The sequence below is a fragment of the Bombus fervidus genome, chromosome 9, assembly GCF_041682495.2.
Source record: "Bombus fervidus isolate BK054 chromosome 9, iyBomFerv1, whole genome shotgun sequence".
Lineage (NCBI taxonomy): Eukaryota > Metazoa > Arthropoda > Insecta > Hymenoptera > Apidae > Bombus > Bombus fervidus.
In genome coordinates, this window is record NC_091525.1 from 4,375,945 (window position 1) to 4,395,308 (window position 19,364).

The 19,364-nt window shown below is 34.5% G+C and overlaps 1 protein-coding gene across 2 annotated transcripts in view; it reads left to right on the top strand.

Moving 5' to 3' along the window:
* Window positions 1-19,364, top strand: part of Sol1 — a 531,756-nt gene that overhangs the window by 505,158 nt on the left and 7,234 nt on the right. For both annotated transcript variants that reach the window (XM_072010125.1, XM_072010126.1), the window contains exons 11-12: window positions 7,517-7,724; window positions 13,983-14,227. In XM_072010125.1, coding sequence (XP_071866226.1) covers window positions 7,517-7,724; window positions 13,983-14,227 — 453 coding nt within the window. The remainder of the gene's footprint in view (window positions 1-7,516; window positions 7,725-13,982; window positions 14,228-19,364) is intronic.

Sequence of the window (19,364 nt, forward strand, 5' to 3'; positions counted from 1 at the left end):
GCGTGTTAATTGCGGAGAATCCGCGTGTTGCCCTGAATCATAAATAACTACGAAGTGAACCGTCTATGGAAGGTGTTTCGAGCAGCGAAGGAAATCACAGTTACGCAAGTGTTAAGGGACTCGAATACGTAAAAAAACGTTTTTATAAATCTCGTATCAAAAAGAGTTTCTTTAACGAGATAGAATAACGGAGCAAAAAGGTATGAAGAATTCAACGGTCTACTAATAATATTGTTCTTATGGATCTTGCAATTCATCCAACTATATTCACGAAGGCGAAAAAAAAATAGACTTATTAAATTTTTTCTTTAAAAATTTATTAGTCTCAAAATATAATTGTCTTAAATGTTCGGTGGTCGTGAAAAATTATCTATACAGAGCTCTATTTTCTGATGAAGCTTTTCTGCATCAGATTTCACGCTTCATTTTCGTAGCTTGAAATTTTTCTAGTTATATAACGATACTACTACGTGATATGGAATTTAATATACATTCGATGCTTATGTGCTTTATGTTTCATGAAATATGCTTGAAATTGGTAATAAAACAGTTCCCAAAAGATTTGAGTGCATGGTCCTTTGTTTTCGAGAAATTAATCGAGAAATTATGTTCTTGAAGCAACAATTATGTTTTAAACGTTATTATTGCAATTTGCACCGCCAAAATTGTAAGAATATGCAGCAGTACTATATTGAATAAAAATAATCGAAAATTTATCAGAATAAATTGTAAAAATCTGTTATTAAAAAGGAATACGATATTAGTATTAAAAGAGTTTATAAAGTAACATATAAAGAAAAACTTATTAATTTCTCGAAAACAAAGGACCATGGACTGATAATCCTTTTAGTGATATTTCACCATCAACCTAAAGCATCGAATGCAACTGCAGCAAACTCATTCGAGAGTTCATAGTTCTTGCCATCTTCTTATTAAACCTGATTAATTAGTATCTAAATGCTATAATAAATACAATGGTGTAGAAGTACTTCTCGTACTTACTTTAAGATTCCAATACGGGAGTTCTGGAATAATAACCTTCGTAGGAATATCGTAAAAACTTGAGCCGTCGAGTTCTATACCTAAAATGTTATTTTACGAAGTTTCTTATACACTTTAAATAACTACAAATGGTTATGCGACTTCTGTTAAACTATAAAACGTATAAAATAAGTGAAATGAATTAATAGTTCCAGCGAATATAATACAAAAGCGTACGTTTCATGTTGTATTAAAAACTGTCAAAAGTGGACAATTAATTGCTAAATAAAATATTTAAATATCAGAGGTAAATTTTTAGAGCTTTTCTGCGTTTACAGATACCTATTTATATTGATAATTTATATAGATAATTTATCAGAACGGTAATTTTCGATCGGTAAGCTGTAAAATGAGTACGTACACCAGCGAATTAAAATAAAATATTGCTTGGGCGTGGCTGCATTAATTCTTTATATTCTCTGTATTATAAATATTGGCAATAAACGCTTTAAAAAAGAAATAAAATACTATCTAGATATACAATGACATATAAAATTGAAAAATTTAACAGAGGAATATTTGATTTAATTATTATCTTTTGGCCGGGGCTTTGTTCGCCTGCGCTACTAATATACACAAATGAATTTTTATAAATACCTGCATATTTTTCATACTAATAATTAATTTGTTCTCCGTGCCAAAAAATATAAAAAACTTGGATTTCAGAACAAACGCGAATAACCATCGATGTGCATACAACTCAGATGCCAAGCTATTTCTCAGCTTCTACGGAACCGATCGAGATGAAACATACCTTCTTTTCTTTTCAGGAGAGCTAAGCTATACAGCAGAGAAAACCCCATCAAAATCCGTTCAGTAGATTCTACGTGATGCCAGTACAAACAGACAAACAAACAAACAAACAAAGAAAAAAATCCAAAAATTAATTTTTTCGATTTCATAGCTTATAAGCTGTTCCTGAATGACTAGTTTTATTCTCTTTTATTCAATTCACGGACACGACCCTCCTGCTGTTCTACTATTTTATTATATACGTAGATTTAATGTCTGATTCAAACCTTTGCTTTATTACTTTCGCTTTTATAAGTATAATTAATATATCAATATTAATATAGTAATTACGTGAATTAAACGTTAACATATGTTAAAATACAGCATTACTTTTTTAAATATTCCGAAACATTTTACATCGATATTGTTGCGCCTCATGAAACTTTAAACGAAGAAGAGTACGCGTTACAATTTTAATTACGTGCCTTGCGATTTCATTTGTTTCGGTCCGTTTGATTTTTCACATGCGAAGTAAATAATCATAATAATGGAAAATAATTTATTCATTAGATAATTTGCCACGATAGGCAAGATATAATTTCATTTTGTAATTCTTCCGATATTAAACAGTTACAATTTACTACTTTGGGTAATTTACTGAACTGAGTAAGCTTTCTTTATTTCTGACATTTAATTGATAACGACTGGTTATTTAGCTGGCAGATTACGGTTGTAGGAGTTTCCAACCACTAAAGCTAACTGCAAACCGAATTTCCAAATGGTCATTAATTTAATCGCCAACCGTATCTAAGTAATAGTCTGGTCACTAATTTCAGTAATTAAACGAAACTTGTGCTTTCCGTGTGCAAGAACTATCATTTATTCACTAGTTTGAATAATACACTATATGGTACATCTGTTATAATATTTTTCCACTATGCACAGGAAATTAATCAGAAACGTATACATCTGTCTCTCTGTATCCATTTGAATACTGTTATTTGTACTTTATTCCTGTGTTTTTTCTAACAGCCATTTAAACATGCAAAAGTTTACAGAATATATCTGACATGTAAATATACATAAAATATCTCGATCTTGATTAGAATTACTCGATATTTGGTAGGTGAAACGAATTTCTATTTATATCTCATTACCTTAATTATTGGTTTCGTAAAGATATGAATTTGCATAAATAGCAACGCGAGCAAGATTGATCCTAAATGATGGAACAAAAGAGACGTTGAAAAGTCATCGGTTCATTTTTCGATGATTTCTTTCTTAGTGACTGTTCTTCTTCTTTTGCCAGCATCTTAAAAATTAGATTAACATGCAGAAAGAAAGTATCTCTAGATGAATAAAAGTTGAGTGTAGCATTTACTTCGAGTGAAGCCACTTCGCCCAAAGCGTTCGAAACACTTTATCATGCAGTCACTTTCTTTCCTTTCTCGCAAAGCACACAGCTACGAGTAAACGACACACAACACCTCTGTAAAATTAATGCCGAGAAAGACTATTAGGTTTAGGAAATAGAGCTTCGAAACTAGTCTTTTGTTTCTTTTCTAAAACAGAATAAACCTCAAAGGATGGAAAATTATCTTCTACTCCAAAAAAAAAAAAGAAAGAAAAATAAATGCGTAGAACGAAGTTAAAAAGAAAGGAAAATGATAAAAATTGTTAGTTAGCGTGAACCAAAAATTATTATTTTAAAGTTAACGAATTTATTTTAGAAACTTTTTCGTACGCTGTTAAAAAGAAAAATAGGTTGAGGTAAAATATTTCAAAATGTACTATAAACATTGGCTGGTTTGGTTTAGTTGATCGTACGATGAAAAATTACATTTCAATTTTGGCAACTCCAACTATTTCACCAATCTACATATAATATATAGCTACGTAATAAACATGTGTAATGATGAGAATAACCTTTTCGTAGTGTATTAAAATTATGATATAAATATTAGCTGTTCAAGCATGATTTTCATATTTACTTCAATCTTCGTCGTGTAACAACTAGCAGTGACGCTATTTAGAAAAAAAGGATACGCTATCGGGAAAATGAAAGCTTTGAAACAACAAAACATATCAAACGACATAGTAATACGTATTAAAAAATGTAATTTATATTTAATACGATATCAGTAGAGATTAATTACTCGAGAACTATGGGATCACGTTTTCAACAATACCATACGTACAATACGTACAATATATTAGAATATGATGTATCAAAAGGAATAGATCCAGGATATGTTTGTGTTTAATACGTTTAAGTCCAAGTTGATTTCAAGTTTCGGTCCATGTTAAGATTACTTTTGAAGATATAAATGGAGAGACGTAACCGAAAGCCATGCAAAGCCACAAGGCATGGGTCACGCATAAGACAATAAAGCAACGATACGATATCATCTAATGTATCTAATCGAAGGACAATAGTTCGATGTTTGATTGGAAACATTAATAAGACCGATGTTAGGATGATAAATAAAAGTTTCAACGGTATTACGATTTACATCCATCGATAAAACTTAAAAAAATACCTCCAGTCCACTCTTGGCGAAGATCGATATCTTCTCGTCCACGCTTTTACACTAGTTTAACGATGAACATTGCAACGGGAAAAGTTCAATCCCATGTGGCATTTACGTTCGAACGAGGTCAGTTCGCCGGAAGCGTTTACACCGCTTTATCACGCAGTCGTTCTCTTCTCAAGCTCACATGCTCACGTTGAACGAATAGACGAAGCACCATGGCTGTTATAACAAATGCGACTAAGCACAAAAGTACGCGGTGTCCGCGAAAGCTTATTACTCGATGTTTACAATCGCGAAGAAACTTGGTCGGCGTACATAACGGTGGAGTACACTTTACGAACTCGACAGCGAAGTTTCAGCCGCAGAACTTTGCCGGCCATACTCCGAACGATTTCAAACGAGGCCTGACGACCTCCCAATCTTATAATTAACCCATTTCGCCGTGAAGCTTTAATTTTCGGTCCCCCGTCCGAGATTCAAAAGTTGCGATTCGGTAACAGTGGCGTCGCTGAACTACGGCAGTCGCGAAACTTTTATCGTTTCGACGGATGAAACGGTTTTGGCGGCGTGAAATCCCGTAAAACGATTATTTTCTTACGCAATTTATTGCGTATAAAAAGAGGGAAAAACAGTGAAAGACCCGACATTTCATTAGGTATTAAAAGCAACGAATATCCTTAACTTTAATTGTAAATTAACGACGCGAGTGATAAATGCATTGCAATTAATATATTTGATGAACTAATAAATTCGTTTGCCTCTCGATGACGCATGTGCACTTCCGATCAAAAGTTTGATGCATGTTAGGATTCCAAAAGAAACAAAAATGACTTCCTTAAGTAAATAAATATTTTAGTCACAATAATATTTTCTTACGATATTTCAATTGCAATTGATCGTATTTAAAGATGAAAGTTGTAGTTATAATATTCTTATTTCCTAGAGGAACGTACGAAAAAGTTTGCTTCCGTCAACGGATATCTCAAACTTTTGAGCGGATGTTTACTGTGAAAAGATCTTGAGGCATCCACGACAGCAATTTCGTAATTATATTTTAAAGAAATAATTGCATTTATTTAATTTTATTGACTTACAAAGAAAAGAATGTTTTAGGATGAGATTTCACCCGTGACAGCATTAACGTGATTTTCTTTATTGATGGCGTTTTACAGTTAATATCATTAGTCTGTCAGAAACTCGTGATATTAAAACCATCTTATTGATTAACAATGAAAATGTCCCTCAATATTTACCATGATATATTAAATATGTCTGGTACGCGGTTTATGCGCTCAAGTATTGGCACATCAAGCTAGATTGCACGTTCTCGTATTTAGACACACAGAATCACCCATGAGTTGTATATTCATTGACAAATTGAAGCAGTTGCCCTGCCGTTTGGTTTTCGGACATCTAGTTAATAATACGTAAGCAATTATGCTTCTGTTTATTGATGCCCATCGTGTTACAATATAGCGATTATGACAGTGGTGCTTTATATTTCGACGCGTGGCTGTTCATTAGCGAACGTCAATATTTATTAAGCGTACCAGATAGATAGCAATGCCGTGCAGGCAATCACAAACATCACGAAGTGATCAAATAATGTGTAAATAACGGCTAATAAGAGTTTCTATGAAACAAAATTAGCCTGACCTGTAATTTGATTATACGAGACCGGATAAAATTATTTTCTGAATAAAGCAGAGCAGATTTCGTTCTCATTATCAAAGATAGGAAAATTTTCGTGCAATTTTACGATCAATGGGCCATTTATCGTCTGCTGATATTTCGAATAACGAAAATAACAGTTGACATCGATCCAAAGCAATAAATGCAACGTTTAAGTTTTATTATAATTCAATTTCCCTGTCGTTATAATAACAACGATGCTTGACGTTTTAGTTTTTTTATTTATGAGATGCAGCTTTAAGGAATATCTCGTAAATAACAATTAAAAAGTTGTACAAGATCAATATCAAGACAATTGAATTAAATTATATCGATCAAATTGAGTAATTATTTGTAACTTACACGTAGCCGTACTATATGTTTTTTCTTTTTTTTTTTTTTTTTTTTTTTTTTGAGATAAAGTAATTACAAACAGACTAATTGTATTACTTAAACTTCAGATAGTTTCCGCGATATTTCGTCCGTAATATCCTCTTTAAAACCTTCCACTTCCAACTCTCGCTGTATTCTACTTTCAACGTTTATTGACCAATAAAAGTGCTCTCACCATCAAACACACAAAAACATACATCTGCCACCAACTAATCACACTAAACATTTAAAAAGTTTATCTACCGCACATATTCCAACAACACTTAACTTTGACATCTTCTTTAACGTCTATTACATCTACGTACGGTGTCAATTACTATACTGTACTATATAAATTACTTATATTATATTAACATAATAGTGGTATATTCCTAAATGTGTACTATTCATTGTACATATAATTATCGCACACTGTGAAAAATAAGCACAACCACATACGTTACCATAATATTTTAGCGGTAATATACAGTCAGTGGGAAAAGTCTCTGTACACCCTTCGAAACATGATAATTTTCAGATAAAATTCTCAGATAAAAAAGTAATAAGAAGTAAAGAAAGTGACCTTTAGCATTTCCTTCGTGATTCCGATCAGTTGCGATTTTTTTAACAGTTTTTCGTACACCTTATCTAATAAAAAACTCAAATCGTTTGGCGCAATTTTAGAAAAGTTATTCTGTTTTAAGGAAAGTGGGGAAACTTTTTTGGTCGACTGTACATCATTTAGCATTTCAACAACTTCATTAATCAGTCGCAAAATATTCAAATCCACAATAAGACAGCTCGATCATTTTCTCTAGCCGTATCGAAACATTGTCTGATGAAGAATCGCTATTTCGCTTATTCAAAGCACTCTTTGAGCGATTTCTCATTACGCGAACGAACCACGGAGGAAGAAAGGTCGAACAAAGGTGATTCCAAGACCGATTCAAAGTTACCTTCCTTCCTTCTTTCCGCAATTAAATACTTGAAATAGGTGCGATTTAATTAACGGACTTCGGAAACGTCATATTTACCGTGCGGAACGTGCGCCCACTGGTCGCGCCTCACCCGGAGACTACTTCTACTAGCGCGCCAAGTTTATTCTCGGCTGCGAGCAGATTTAAGCCACGTTAACGCCACATTTTGTATTCTAACGTGTGTTTTAGACTTCGGCGTAACGACAGGCCGACAGGAGGCGCAATACCCCTGTGCGTTTGTTTACAACAGCAACGAGACACGAAACGGTACGTTCGCCTCGCCGAATTATCCGGGCTTGTACCCACGCGACACGGAATGTCATTATTTCTTCAATGGCCAGCTAAACGAGCGGGTGCATCTTCACTTCCACTTCTTCGACGTGGAGGGCGTATCGCCGTAAGTAAAAAAAAACTCGATGAGACAATGCTTTAACCTAAACGTTCCCTGATAGTTATAGAATATTAGATTTATAATTTAAAATTTTCAAGATGATCATTATGTGTTAATGATTGTTATGCGTTACGTGGGTGGAAGATATTTCGCTATATATCTGGTTACAACTGTTGCAAATTGTTTGTCCTGATATCGTTTAAAAGAGTTTCAAAATGATTTTGAAAGGGAGACTTGCGATGTTAACGCAAACAATGACATGTAAGTAGTAATTTTATTTACTTGATAAATGCTAGATATTATTACTACCCCTTTCGATTGATATTTTCAATTTACTGTTTATTAATTCCTGCAACTGCTGTTTCTAATTACTAATTTTTCATTGATTCGTGCTTCTCAGGTATATTCAAATACCTGTCGTTACTGTAGTGTCTGGATACTTATGTATTTATAGTATATATCTAATACGATACTTAAAAATACGGCAAAAATTGCTAAGAATTGAATGTCATTTAAAGCGAATAATATAGTAGTTTTTAATTTTGTAAACATTAAAGACGTCCTTTGATTTTCATTTTGACGTGGCTGTATTTGTAGAGTCTACCATTTTGCGACGTAATTTTCTGACTGTATAAATTAAATAAGAATTCAGAGTTGGAGATATTCAAGATTATATACGTTACTGTAGTATTTCATTTAAATAACTTGAAAAGAATTATCCATCCGGATGAGACGGATTTAAGTACCGGTATTCTATTCGTCATACAATACTATACAAATTAATTCGGCGTACAAAAAAAAGAATCAGATAGTATCCATAACAATTTCGACAAAGAAGGCTTGTAACAATTTATTTAGATAATACTGTTACTACTTCAATTTCTAAAATACATTTTGTGTTTAAAATTAAACTTGAAACTCACGGTAGAAAGCGGATAAAAGTGAAAAGTAAGATTAAAAGAAATGTGAAGAAACGGCACATAGAACGGCACGCATTACGTTTCATTCCGTTAAAATTAACATTTTATCCTGTCAGTTATGAAAATCAAGGGATTTTCTCGCTGAGATTTTTCTATAAAATTACTATAAAATCAACCGATCATGCCTTTAATTTTTACTAGCAACGAGAAACATGTATTCCTATGAAATTTACCATTACAACGCGCATCTACTTTCTATTAATATTTATTACATGAATATTTAAACACAGAAATCAATAATGTATATACTACCGAAATCAGAAACGGCAATAAAAGTCACATAAGGGGAATCCTTCGAATCGCGTAAATGGGAAGGAACACGAACATCAGACAGGACAGATAAACTAGCTATTCGAGCGTGACTAGAATTCTATGTATCGATCCTTCTCCGTTTCCTTCTCGTCACTCAACGAGACTAGGTGAGACAAAGTGAGTATCCTTAGCCAACTAGAAGGCTACTGGAAGCAAATCGATGCTAGTTCGATTGGGTTTCCTGATGTAGTTCGACGTTCCACTAAATCAAACTACGTCAGACAAAGTTTCAAGCTGCTTATCGGGGACGAAGACTTCACATGCAAAGAGAATTCAGTAACCGATAGGCCAAAAGCTCATCGGAACGTAGAGTATTTGCATCGTGCTGACCAATTAGCAAGCACAGCTGATTAACGACTATCGGTGATGAGAGACGGAAAAGCTCGATGTAATCCATCATCTGATATTAGAACAGATTACTAAGGACTACGGCTACGTGGTTTATCAGATGGTTTCAACAATTGCCGCAATTACTGTTTTTCAAAAGAAGATTTTCGCTTTCTTTGCCATCAACGTGCAATGATAAAATTGGTATTTGTAATTATGGAACACGTTGTAGCGCTATTTTGTTACTTGGCAAGCCTTTCATCGTCAGATTCTTTCATTCTTAAATTGCAAATTACGTTAAAAAGGATTCTCTAAATTGATAGAAGGGCTTCTAACGTTAATGCAACCAGTGGTATTTAAATAGCGAGTGCATGTAATGGTACGTATAGTAAATAATAAAATATAATTTATATAATTATATAAATAATATAGTAAGTAATAAAATATAAAAAGTTAATTACCAATATACCATTAATTTTAATATTTGGTTAAAATTCACATAATGTTACTGCTAAAATCTACCAAAGCGCCCTGATGCTTGTGAGCGGCAAATCCTTACATGCTCGATCGTTCCTTCGATATTAATCGCAAACCGTAATACGGGTGATACAGAGCAGTAGCCTTGCGATACGGGGAAAGAAAGAAGTTCACGTAATAACCTAATTGGGTCGTATTAAATCACCATCAATAACCACGTTGTAATACACCGCATCGTTCATTACTGGAAGCCGCTAATTAGTCGTGTTTTGCCGATTTCTGCCGAACTTTTGAACAATAACACCGAGAGGAAGCACGAAGTAGGCCTCTGTGACTCCATCGATTCTGCTCTCCTCGGCAAAATACGACCTGAATTTAATAATTCGAAGTCGACTGATATCAAAATCCTTAGAAGAAGGCACCTGCGTCTGTTGTTACTGGTAGAATAAATTCACATATGACGAGCACAGCGAGTTCATTTCTGCTCCTTGCTTCTCTCTTCTTGTGTTGCTTCTTTCGTTCGAAAAATATCCACCGTAAATATCGCGATTCGAACAAGACTTGAATTAGACGAAGTGCAACGCGAACCTCGCGATTCTTCGACCACGCGCGTTCATTTCGTTGCCGTCTCGCGAAGAAAAGATACATTCCTATCCGTAAATCCGGATGCGAGTAAACACTGCGAAATATATGTTGGGAAACGTGAAAACCGAATGATGATCTATCACGGGAATTGCCACTTATGTCATCGGTGGAGGGGGCGATTCGCATGCTATACATCTCTGCTTCGACGATAATAGCATCATCATTCACGTATCAACATTTCTTACGAGCGCGATATATTATTTGCAGGCAGCGAATGCATTCTTCCACGGAAGAAACGGTCGCGTAAATCGTCGTTATCAATGTCGTACGTTCTTCGCGATCGCCGTTTCCTTCCGACTTTAATTACAGGACACGGAATCGTAATATTTTCGGCCGCGGCTTCGTAATATTTCTGATATTTCCGCGGCCGCAATCCACCAGACGGTGGTGACGTGACGTTGGTGGTACCGACCTGCACGTTACCATTAAAGTTATTTTCGCGCGGTCGTGGCAAACAAAAACTCGAACTTGGCACACCGTGGCCGGCCATGTGCTCTCAAATCGTTTCGCCGTTACAGAAATAAAGCGTTATTCCTGACCGCCTCTGTTCCGCCGAGCTTTAATCACGGGTTACGTAATCGGGAATTCGTCGACTCCGGCGAAAACCTCCAGCGAATATTTATGGAGCACGAAGGCCGGCTACCCCGGAATATCCGAAAACAGAATATCCAGAAGGATATTCCCACTGTAAATACCGTGGATGAAGGGGAGATCGCGCACTTACACACGTACAGATATCGAAATTATGCGCGGCAAGAGCCAAGATTGAATTACTTATGGAATTGCCGGCCCACGCAGCCACCAAAGCAATTTATGAGCACGCGCGACGCGTCGCGCGCCCGGAAAAATCATTCGGATCTCCTCGATATTCGCCGCGAAAGGTGAATATTTCAGCGACGTCCCGACGTTCTTAGTCCTCCATGTATATCAATTTACCGGTGATTGCGTAACACACTACCTTACCGAAAATATAAATTTACCAGACGAACGACGAACTTAGGGCACTGAATAATACATCCGCAATTGTATTTTATACGTAATAGAAGCACGCTCCGGTTATACGGCGAACCGGTCATCCTTGCTGAAATGGGTGATGTCATAAACTTTTATGAGCTTACTAAATATGTGCTTTATCCGGTGAGATTGTATGTGCCGATGAAGAAATGAATTTCTTCGTCGGAATATAAACGTACGTCTCGATCATTCTAGCGTGATTAGTCTTTTTGATGTACAGTGACTAGCAAAAGGTGTTTTTACATCACTGCATTTACTACTGCATTTATATATTAATTAATTAGATCCCACAAATTTCGAATCTTTTAGCGATACGTATCTTTATATCGTTACGAAAATTTGATGCTTCTTTGATAAGGATTGGACAAGCGGATACGTGCAAATACTTTTCGTAGCCACCGTGGATCGTTTCCCATACTGCACACTGCAAAGATACATTTGTCGTTCGTAAGAATCTGGACATTTTGATCGATTTATTATTTTACATTTTACATTTTTATTTAACATTTGATTAACAACAACACGAATATTATTAAAATATAGGATTTAATGAGAAACTAACGATGAGAACCAACATTTCTTATTATTTTATGAGACCATACACAGAGATATACACAGATGAGATATACACAGTGACTGCAAAAATATTTACTCCTTATTATATTTGTGATAACATGAACGAAGAATGAGAAATGGAATACTTTTAGAGCGAAAAAGATCTTCAAGTCAATCGCAGTTTTTATTTCATTTTAATTACTAATTACTCGTTTCTATTGCAGCATTAACTCCCGCTACTATTAAGACACACGTTGGTGAATTATTGCAAGCGGTCTTTAACAAACTATACCACGATAAAATATCCATTGAAGATTTAATAATTAGCACTCGTATTTCAGAAATTATTTTCTATCGCGATTGAAGAAGGGAGACGAGTTTAAAATTTATTAATCGATATCATTGCACGCGAAATTAGAAGCAAATAATGCGTTTAAATTATACTCGATGTATACGTTATTAAATATCGTAGCCGATCGATGGCATTAAAAAAACTGATAACTCGCGAGAGTGTATATACACATAACGAAAGAACCAGACTTCCGTAATAAAACACTCTGAAAATTGTGTAAACTTCGATTCCGTATTGTGCTCGCGTATTGTGTGTAGTTTTATACGCAGACATCGATACGCTTGTCTCCTCGTCGTTTCTTCGGTATAATATCGAACGCAATAACATCCCCTGCTACATTGTATTACTATCCAATTCATAAGATTATACCGATCTATAGAGGACGTTTTAAGAGGACAGAATATCGCAGGTCAGCGGTTTCGAAGGGAATTTTCACGGTAGCACAAAGTATTGGAATTTTCGCTACAAGCAAAAATGTTTCAACGTTTTGGACGATTTGTTTGTTAATTATATGCAACTTCTATATGGACACACTTCGCCAACTTTTATGTATTAGGTTGTCCGAAAAGTTTCTTTCGTTTTATAAGGAAATAATAGACGCACAATGTTTTTTGTTTTATATTAGTTTATTGAATTATGCACGAACATAATAATAGAAATATAACGAAATGGATCATACCTAATTCAATAAGATAATATAAAACAGAAATTGTTGTTCATCTATTATCACCTTATGAAACGAAAGAAACTTTTTGGACAACCTAATATAACTTCCTTAACATTAACGATGCAATTACTTTTTCACTGTGAAAATATTTTTCAAGGAATTACTAGAAACTAGCTTCGTCGGAAAAAATTACGAATTGAGGATCATCCGACTTTAACGTCTTTCCTCTAGATACCAATAATTATCAGTAATGTCAATGAAAATCTATGACTCTTCAAAGAAACAACTCTTTACCATCGATAATGATTACTGGTAACTGAAAAACATTTTCAATAATGCTGGTTACTAGCATCTGAAGAACATTTTCACCGCCAATAATGCTGACCACTGGCAGCTGGAAGACATTTTCACCGCCAATAACGCAGGTTACTGGCATCTGAGAAACATTTTCACCACCAAGAATGGTTACCGGTAATTGAAAAATATTTTCACCGTCAATAATCGATGGTGATCACCGTTAACAAAACAGATCATAAACATTCGTAATGCACTTTAAAATTAATTAATTATTTTCTAATGCTCTCTGTTTTTTTAAATCTCTTTGATATAATGTTTAGCGATCATTGTTTTCCATTGAAACCTACTGTCTTTCTCGCTTCTCCTTCGCGTTTGTATCTTGTCAGATATCATACTTTTGAAACTCTTTTATTCGTGAAAATCGTGGAATACACAAAAGGTATGAAGACAACGAAATGATAAAACCAAATATTCGAAAACGATGTATGTATATTTTAATAATTTTCTATCGAAATACAACATCCATTTCGGGTCATATAGAGGCGGACAGCAGGCTTAAACAAATTTAAGTTATCACAAGAGTCTAAAAAACGACTGCTATTTTTTTATCTCTAAGATGAACGATGTTAATGTTACAGCTGCGAGGCGGTGTCTGCGAGCGACTTCGTCGAATTTTCGAATTACATGTCTAGGGACCGGAAGTATTCGAGGCATTGCGGTCAACAAAAGGAATTCGACGTGGAGAGCGACCGAAAGTTCTTTCGCGTAACCTTTAAAAGCAACGGCAGATACGATGGAACAGGATTTAACGCTAGCTATGTGTTTATGGACGAGGAAGGAAATTATACAACAAAGCCGCCGAGTAACGCGTCAACGTTAAAAGGTAAAACTAAACTTCCTTTTTTTCTCGACGAGCAACTTTCGTCCCCTTTCTCTCGTACTCGAATTTTTTCGTTCCCTACACAATGCTCTGACGTGTTTCCCCTTTTTTCTTTTTCTCTACTCTATTCTGGTTAATTTCCGTACGACGACAGAGAAATTAAAATAAAATTTCTAAAATATTAATGTAATCCCGTCATCCTGATTGTACAAAAGGAAATTTAAATACGACTTGTTTAAAGCATACACGAGAAAGAGAGAAGGTGCATGATATTTCCCTGTTTCATACAAAATATATAATTACGGCATAAGAAACGCAAGAAATTTTTTTACAACGAAAAACGTATTCTACAATTTTTGCAAATATATGTATGCACGAGATAACAAAGATGATATGGAAACTCGGTTCGTATGTTTGCACGTTTATACGTAAAAAGTAATGAAATTTGTATACGCGGAGTAACATCTATAAAAACGTATTAAAATAATTATAAACCTTTAATTGAGTCGAATATCATTTTAAATAATACAATTTCGACGTTTATCTATAAAACGAGGCAAATACTTCTAATTAAAAATTAATACAAATAACTGCTGCTCGGTGTTTCTGGCTCTCTGTTAAATATTTTAAAATCAATTCATATCGGAACGATCACAGATACTGCACATGCGACCGAATCACGTTTAATATTAAACGACGTGAAAACAGTAAATGTTAAGATAACATAACAATTCTGTATGCGAAAAATTCTATATAAAAATATTATCTACAAGAAATATACAAATAAGAAATGAATATCTGTGTAACATTGTCCGGTTATTTATATTCCACGATAAATAATATCTAACCGAGGACGTACTCGTTAAAAAATAAATATAGCTACATACATTATCCGTATATCCGAACGTTCTGTTATTCAACAGAATGTTTGTTTACGACAAATACTATTTCCTGTTACATGTTTCATTATACTTAAGCTGCTACGATCCTCGAAATTTGCATCTATCAGCTAAAAAAGAACATTTAATGTTCTGAGACAATCTTCATCGCCATTTTCCTCGAATTTAAGAAATTTTCCTAACCTGTATGAACCTAATATCTTCAACTATATAACCTCTGATTTCTATAAGAAGAATACGACTCGTTCGAAAATGAAACAAAAAAACGTAGTAAGATTAACATTACATCAGTGAAATGTATTTACTGCGGCGCGATTAAAAAATCTAGATTAAACATAACGCAGTCACGTATTACAAAATCTCCTAACGATGCGTTATCGACGCACACGTTTTAATGAAGCAATCGATTCTGTACTGTTAATGCTAAACTTTAGAAACGCGATACCGAGCTAGCAAGGCTCACGAGGCCGTAGTTTCCAATGCAAACATACATACGGTCGCGATTGCGCGTCACGAGACGCGTGCACTGTGCGTTTTAATATTTTCACATGCGTATACGCAAAGCAGGTAAACGCACAAGTTCGACGAACTTTCCTCTTTTCTCTTTTTTAGCGAATTACGAGCTTATTGTCTCCTCCCTTTTGCATCACTTTTATATACATATTGCTCTTTAAAGAACGTATTTTCCAAGCCATCAGAAACAATAGCGAACTTTTATTTCGTTTTGAATCAATAAAATAATCCGAAGCGTTATCTCGTTGATTTTAATAAAGAATCAAATAAACCAAATGTCTTTCCCTTACTACGTATTTAAAATTTTTTTTTTTTTTATAACATAGAAAAGGGGGATGTACAAACCGGAAGCCATCGTAAGCCGCGAGACAAGGATTATGTACAGACAAATGATAATATTAAAATTTTTTGTTATTCGCGTAATTGCCAATGCTTAAGCTTCTTCGTTCCATAGTTTTTCTGATACTAGTTTTCCGTGTTCGTAAAACGAAAGGCTACATTGGTTATGGATTTAAAAAAGTTCAACCTCTCATCGGATTCAAACACTCACCGGTTTATCGTGCAATCCCATGAATAATCGACAGTTTACATCCGAAACAGCGGAAGCATGCGTTAGTGTAAAAAAGATTATACACGATTTATAAGAGGATTTGCGATAGACGAGCGACCAGTGTTGCCCTGCAGATATTGATAGAGGAAATCGAATTTTTGTGTACTTTCTTCCATTATTAAATCACTCGGAAGATGGATTCGTTTGCTTTAATCGTACATAAATCGAACGAATCAAGAGCGATACGTGGAATAGAAAACGGATACCGGTGCCCGGATCCTCATGGTCCAAAACTTCAATCCTGTTGCGATTCTCGAATTTATACCATTTCCACCTCGTCCTCGTTTTCCATTAAAAAACGTACTTTAACGTTTTAAACAAATATTTCATATGAAATTTAACGTGAATTTCATATGAAGTTGATACGAAGAATCGTACAATTTTTTCATATTTTGCTCAAACTTGAGATGTTTCTTAACGTTAGAAAAATACAATTGGGTACATGAACATCCGTCTTGCACGATAAGTTATTAACGACAGTAGTAGGTTTATGAACACGATTAAATAAATGGAACTTGAGCATGGAATTGTTTCGCTATCGAGTACAATAGTTTGAATATTTTCTATATTTTTGTATCTTTAAATTTCTCATAGATGCAGAAGAATCGACAGTTTGTTAGTAAAATATACTTGTGGAACTTTGCCTGTTTTATCGTTGAATCGTGGAAGAGAAAATGTATTATTTTCCAAACTTAAATACGAATAAAATTTACATATGCTATAGGCTATAGAAATAAATAAACAGTGAAGTAAATTTTATGGAAATTATAACAATATTTATCGTTGAACCGTAAAATTGGACAACCAGATATTACACAATCATAAATTAATAGCATTATAAATTAATACAGTTAATTAAATTTCAATTTTCTAATAATGAATTCCAATAACGTGGTATCAGTCAAATACTCTTGTCTTATTTTATCGCAATTCTTCTCTTTGATTCGTTTTCCCGCGCTCTTCCTATCTGCACGCCTCATTTATGTATTGTTGGTTGGCAACTAAGTGATTGCGGATTTTGTAATTCGATGGTAACGACAAAATCCGCAATCACTTAGTTGCCAACCCAATAGCTTCGCCTTTAACTTCGACAAATTTCAATCGCTATTCGATCATTCAAATTTTTAAACCGCCTCTGTTTCCTTCGTATCCAGTCAATTTCCATACTATGAAAGTCATTTATGCGCGTATAAAAATGTAGGATACGTACATAAAGCACAATTGCGTCAAAGATGCAAATATTCATACATATATGCATATCAATAATTATCAGTATTGTAGTGAAGAAAATTTATAGGCAGCAGTTGTTTGCAGTACAGCGCTGTAAAGATAGCGTTTTGCACAGATAACAACCGAATATCAATGGAACAAAAGTTTCGAGTTGAGGCAACGTTTACATTCGAAATACGTTGTGCACGCACATTTTTATTTTACAAAGTTTCCCTTACGAATGACACAAAAGGCCTTTCTTCTTTCGTTTTCGTCATATTACACACACGTTATATGTGTCTGCGCTTGATAAAAAAATCCAAATAGAAAGAGCAGCGAAATCAAAACAGAGAATATACTCGTCGCCCTTCCTCTAAACTCGGATGCGATGTAAAGCACGGAACACAGACCAATACTAAAGACAAGAATCAAGTTTCCCGGATATAAAGGAAGCCGAACAATCTTACGGAAACCCTTGGGATGATATAATAGAAATTACGAGGGCCACATTTCTTCTCTTCCTTCGATTCCCTCAGAGAAATTCACTTGCACGTATTTACTTACATCAATGTTTGTCGTTCATATCGAACAGTCGAATCATATATTAGCACTTGGAAATTTTCACATTTCACAGACGTTCTTCCGATATTTGAAATATCCTAAAAAATTATTTTCTACGATTCAAAAATGATTCTTATCGATATCTTTATATCTGCGAGCGTTTGCGTTTTACTCGAATTCTGTGCGTTCTTGTATCTGTAAATCTCATATGAACGTATGGGCATCCACGCGTATTAACTGGGTTTTCTACGTTGTAAACTTTCTCAGTTATGAAAATTCCCTGTTAGGCGATTGAACGCGTAAAATTCGTTTTCGGATTTACCGACGTAATCAGTGGCGATTAACAGACAGTATTCATTACTGCGCGTAATAATTCACGTACTCTCGTTCACGTCCCATAATGTGGAATGTTATGAATAAATTGGTGAACGTATTAATCGCAGAAAGAAATCGAAATAGGTTATACAATTGAATCCCGTGAAAGTTAAATGGAATCGATATTACTCTAACAGGATTACGGTATAATCTGCGAAATTGGCTTGCCATTCGCCCGTTAAAACTAATTAAATTTGCGTAAGAACGATTCGCAATAGGATGTCATTAAAAAAAAAAAGTATAAAGAAATATTTGGAAGATCAACAAGTAAACCTTAACAAACAACTGGCACAGAAGAATTTTCAAACGGCAATAGCAGGAAACGTGGAATTAATAGCAAACTGATGGCCAGTAATGGCGTATCTGATCAAAGGGTTCTAAATGTATAGCGTGTCTGTGTATTAAATGAACGAATTTGATTTATATAATGATATACAATTAAATACGAAACGCGCACTGTATTGACGTTCATGGATATGCATCGGACAGGATTCTCATGTACAGCATCGTATTAATTTGAAGTGAACAGCTTCTATTAATATCGAAATATTGCTTAATTTTCAATATTGTGTAATGAAAATTGTGATTGTATAATTTTTCGTATTCCTGGTCCTGCTTCCTCTTTTTACCATTTACTCTACGCTACATAGTCGTTGTATAAATTCGCCTTCTTTACAGAAATTGTACTCTAAACTTCTTAATAGACAGCAGAAAATTGTACGACGTTCATATTGCTGAAGAGTAAAATAATACAAGTTACCACATAGATAGATTACAAAATAATTGAATGCATATGGAAGATTATTTCTAGCAGATATTAGATCAAGATTTAGTATTCCTATATAATAAGAAAAAATATATAGATCAATTTGTTTCTATAATACATCGTATAGAGCACATGTATAAGCCATTAACTCTCTTTTTATAACATTCTTCTCATTTATCTAAAACGGTACATACATAAAGCGCTTAA